This window comes from Selaginella moellendorffii, unplaced genomic scaffold (assembly GCF_000143415.4).
Source record: "Selaginella moellendorffii unplaced genomic scaffold, v1.0 SELMOscaffold_129, whole genome shotgun sequence".
NCBI classification, from domain to species: Eukaryota; Viridiplantae; Streptophyta; class Lycopodiopsida; order Selaginellales; family Selaginellaceae; genus Selaginella; species Selaginella moellendorffii.
This window is the reverse complement of record NW_003314390.1, coordinates 1-3,992: the sequence shown is the minus strand read 5'-3', so window position 1 is coordinate 3,992 and position 3,992 is coordinate 1. Positions and strand designations below refer to the sequence as shown.

The window sequence follows — 3,992 nt, the reverse complement described above, 5'->3', positions numbered from 1 at the left end:
CACGATGTTGTTTTGTGACAACATTAGCGCAATTGCTCTTTCAGCTACATCAAAGTTTCATGACAGAACTAAGCACATTCAGCTCCGTTATCACTATGTCCGAGAGCAGGTCCAGCAGGGCATTATTGTCCTCCAATTTTGCTCTACCACCGAGCAGCTTGCTGATATGCTGACCAAGTCTCTTCCACAGGATAAATTTGCTCTCAATTGCAACCGTTTACAGTTGCAGGAGAAACAGGAGCGGTCGTGAGGTGCTGGCGCAGCTATTGCGCACTCGCTCATGAGAGAGTGAGTCTGAGTTACTGCGCCAGAGTGGGAGTGTTAGTCCTAGTGGCTTACGGGGTAGCTAGGTCAGACGCTGGTACCTGTTTTCTCTCTTATTAGCGTCTCCTCAGATCATTATCACTTGTGGTCTTAGTCTTGGACAGGAAAGGTGGTGAAGAATGGAACTAGTTTGCCAAGAGTACCCAAGCATGTAATAAAGAACAACAGCTATGTACTGTACAATGCTAGGTACGCATGGAAACCTTACCTTTCTGACCGTGGGCTTTTGATTCCCAGAACTTGAGCTTGACATGAAAAGAGACTTTTTTGCGGAAAGCTTATTCGGTCGGAGCCAAGTTTGGAGCTGTGGTGCATGCCAACAAGCCGAGCGATCCCAGGAGAATTTGTGCGAGCTGGTTCACTAATGTATCTGTTAAATTCGGAACGTTCTCAAGTAAGAATTATGCACAAAAGTGTTTTTTTTAATCTCCTAGTTTTTTTTTATCAGATTTGGAGGTTCTTTTCAAGAATGGAATGTCGTGGCTAGAGATTGGAAAGAAAAACGAGCAAAGGTGTGTCTGCCGAGTCCTTGACGTTCGGATCCACCACTTGCATCGTGTTCCCTTTCCGGATTTCGCTCATGGCCCAGGCTGGGAAATACCAACTCAGTGGCGACTCCATCTTAGAGCAGTCTAGATTTTTCCTGCCGCCAATGAGCTCCAGGAGCACCATTCCATAGCGTTTCCAGTCTAGTTTGTTCTTGTTGTCGGAGAAAATCCATCTGTCCAAGGAACCATTGGGCATGAGCTCGTAGACGAGCAGCCTGTGTGAAGCATCGGCACAGAAGCCATAGAGTTTGACAATGTTGATGTGGCTTATGTTTCCCAGAGCGTTTAAGGAAACTGTTTAGTTCGTCGAGCATGACCCTCCTTCGATGCAGGATCGTGAAAAGCAACGCAAAAGTTACAATGGCTACAGCAGCTCCTCCAGAGGTAATTCCGATCACTAGGAGCTTTGGAGTGTCTGACGATGAGTTGTCAACAGGCAGCAACCTGGAGTAATTCTGGTACTTCAGAAAGCCGAACAGTTGCTGAGTCTTGTTCGAGTCTACCGTCAAGCTTCCCAGGACGTCTTCTATGAAAAAGCAATTCTGGAGCGCCTGGTCGAAAAAGAACGCCGCACAGGAGCAAGTGGATTTGCATTGCTCGAGGCAATCTTGCATTGCAGCGCCTGTTCTATCGGGAGGGTTGAAAGTGTTGGCGAAGTACGATGCACCTGCGAGTGTTACAAAGTCGGTCTCGTACCTGGAGCTGCAGTTTGCAAGAGAAGACCATTCTGGCTGGGCACAACTTCCAAGTGCTGAGGTAGTAGAGTTGTTTGCTTCGTTGGTCAGGCACTGACACTGCTTTCCTTTCTCGAGCAGCCCATAGCTCCCGCATGGCGCTGGCGGTGGAAAGAACTGACTCGTGCTATCGAGCTCCCAGCTTCCATTTGCCAACTCTCGCCTGTATGAAACCATGGTCCCATCATCGGCAAGCTGGAAATACCTCATTGTGGTGTTCCCTGGGAATATTTCCCCGGACAGTGGAGAGCCACACGGCTGTTCGTTACCACCAACACGAAGAGGTTCGTATACCATGCTCATTTCTCCTGCTGGCGTGAATGAAAGAGCAGTTCGATATCCTGGGCAGGTTACACTGGGCGAGCCAATTTGTGATCCGACGAAGCTCCACAACATGTAAGGCTGCTTTTTCTTGGAACCGATGCTCATGTATCCGACTGATCCACTGGCCTGTATCTCTGCGATATACGAGCCTTCGCTGGGGTCTGAGGCGTTTTTGTTACTCACAACTGACTGTCCAGTTACTAGCTTCTGGTTTGGCATCAGTGCGCTCCATGGGCGATCAAAGGAACTCCATACCGGGGTCTCAGATTCATCGAAGAGCTGCAAGTTCCCGGAATTCTGAATGCCGATATAGGCAACGCTTTCGCTTGGAGACCATGCCACTGTTGAGGTATACGCTCTCTATGACATGATCCTAGGTGGCAGGAGTGCCACTTCATTGATCCAGGTGTAGGCTAGAGGTGTGTCTCTTCATCATGTATATATAGCTATGATATATACGACTATCCTTGGAGTCATCCACCATCGTAGCTTCCGCTCTTCTTCTCTTCATGGTATCGGAGCCCTGAGGGCTTCAGATCCAGGGACGATGGCGCTGGCCAAGGAGGAGGCTAGCGAGGATGACGATGAGCCACTGGACGTGGCTGAGAGGTGCCAAGATTTGGCACTGTGCTGTACTGAGTGCCAAGATAACGGCACTAGCGAGCTGAGCAAGGCGCTAGGGCGTGATCAAGCAGAGACCAGCCCAGAGGCGCTGTGGCGCGAGGCACTGGCCGAGCAGAGGTGAGCGCTGGGCACCCTGTAGGGTAGAGGCGCGAGACACCAAAAGCTGCAGGCAGAGGTGTGAAGAGATTGGAGTGCTGGGGCGCTGGTGGACTGGACAGAGGTGCTGTCCAGAGGCAAGCAGGCAGAGGCGATGCTGAGTGCTGGGCTGTGAGAGGGCTCCATAGCAGAGGGAGAGAGCCGTTAGGACTCTGGCCACGGAACCATTTGCATCCAGGAGCTGTAAGCGACCATCTGTTTTAGCGAGCATTGAATTTCCTGACACTGGAGTGTTCCGGTTGGCTAGCCAGACGGGAGCTGCTGTGGAAGAGTTGCGAGTGCCAAACATCAGTGCCAGGTAATACTTGTTTGATCCATTGAAGTTGAGGAATGCTAAGCCCAAGTTTTCATCGTCGCTGCGTAGAGATTCTGGCCGGCTAGAAGGGTTATCCTTTGGAAGAGCACTCACCAGGCGATAACTCCCGGATCTGCCATCGCCTTGGAATTCTGGGAGACTGTTGTTCATGAAAATGCGCCATTTATCAGGTATCGTGTACAACTTCCCTTCAGAAGTAACTGTGAGGAGCATTATTAGTTCCAGGAACAACGCCTTAGCAACCTGTGAAACCTTTTGCTTTTGCATTGCTGCCGTTCTGCATTGAGAACACCTGCTTATACGAGACGTAAGTCCTTACTTTCAAGACTTGGAAAAGTCTTGAAGACTAGACTGCAGCCATGGAGACTAGACTTCTGTTCAAGCAAAGACTAATCGAACTTTTGGTAACAGTTGGTACTCGAGACTGGAATAAGTGGAAGAAGTATGAATATGAATGAGTCAAGTGAATGGACCGCTCCCGTTCTATAGATACAAAAATAGCTAGCGCATTCTGCTTCATGGTTCATGGCTATGAAGATTTTTTTGGTCGCTTTCTTTCAGCTGATGACAATTCTCTTTCGTGTGCACGGCAGGAACTACAGTCTATCACACGGCTGGGAAGTAACGAACAACAATCAGCTTCTGGAACTGCAAGGATCACAGTCCAATGCCAGTTATCGGCTGCTCCAAGCAGGTGACAGTCCCCTCCTGAGCCAGAGCGGAAGATTTGGCTTGGCTTTCTTTCGATTCCACAACTCGGCCGAGTTCTACTTTGCTTTGGTTCTTGGCTCCAGCAACAACACGAACTCTGGCGTCTGCGTCTGGGCTGCAAACCGGGACAGTCCTGTGACAGAAAATGCTACCGTTCGTGTGACCGATCAGGGAGCTCTGGAAGTTGCCGATTGGGATGGGAAGGTTGTATGGAGTTCTCCTGGTGGAGTATAACGTTCGACTCTCGACCCACAC

At 49.8% G+C, this 3,992-nt stretch overlaps 2 protein-coding genes across 4 annotated transcripts; both read left to right on the top strand.

Annotated features, from left to right (window-relative positions):
- The first annotated feature begins 1,165 nt into the window (after positions 1 to 1,165).
- On the top strand, positions 1,166 to 2,394 carry LOC112343032. 3 transcript variants are annotated; one of them, XR_002991153.1, is made up of 4 exons: positions 1,166 to 1,628; positions 1,688 to 1,890; positions 1,956 to 2,002; positions 2,128 to 2,394. XR_002991153.1 is itself a non-coding variant. In XM_024665829.1 (4 exons), the coding sequence occupies exons 2-4, from the start codon at positions 1,702 to 1,704 to the stop codon at positions 2,229 to 2,231; spliced, it is 333 nt and encodes a 110-aa protein (XP_024521597.1). In that variant the 5' UTR covers positions 1,166 to 1,628; positions 1,688 to 1,701; the 3' UTR covers positions 2,232 to 2,394. The 3 variants fall into 3 exon arrangements, 2 of the variants coding, with proteins under 2 accessions (XP_024521597.1, XP_024521598.1); XM_024665829.1 differs by having other exon boundaries at positions 2,135 to 2,394; XM_024665830.1 differs by having other exon boundaries at positions 1,166 to 1,890; positions 2,135 to 2,394.
- An 83-nt stretch (positions 2,395 to 2,477) lies between these two features.
- Positions 2,478 to 3,971, top strand: LOC9651369. The gene is made up of 5 exons (XM_024665818.1): positions 2,478 to 2,654; positions 2,699 to 2,893; positions 2,958 to 3,008; positions 3,075 to 3,196; positions 3,620 to 3,971. Exons 1-5 carry the CDS (start codon positions 2,478 to 2,480, stop codon positions 3,969 to 3,971), a joined length of 897 nt encoding a protein of 298 aa, XP_024521586.1.
- Positions 3,972 to 3,992: the final 21 nt, after the last annotated feature.

Excerpts from the sequence above, each read along its gene's own strand:
- LOC112343032 (XM_024665829.1), top strand. The coding sequence starts at position 1,702 with ATGGCGCTGGCGGTGGAAAGAACTGACTCGTGCTATCGAGCTCCCAGC. Across the intron at positions 1,891-1,955 it reads GTTACCACCAACACGAAGAG|GTTACACTGGGCGAGCCAAT; the intron begins GTTCGTATACCA and ends TATCCTGGGCAG. Across the intron at positions 2,003-2,134 it reads CCGACGAAGCTCCACAACAT|CTTCTGGTTTGGCATCAGTG; the intron begins GTAAGGCTGCTT and ends TCCAGTTACTAG.
- LOC9651369 (XM_024665818.1), top strand. The coding sequence starts at position 2,478 with ATGGCGCTGGCCAAGGAGGAGGCTAGCGAGGATGACGATGAGCCACTG. Across the intron at positions 3,009-3,074 it reads GTGCCAAACATCAGTGCCAG|AGATTCTGGCCGGCTAGAAG; the intron begins GTAATACTTGTT and ends GTCGCTGCGTAG. Across the intron at positions 3,197-3,619 it reads GAAAATGCGCCATTTATCAG|GAACTACAGTCTATCACACG; the intron begins GTATCGTGTACA and ends TGTGCACGGCAG.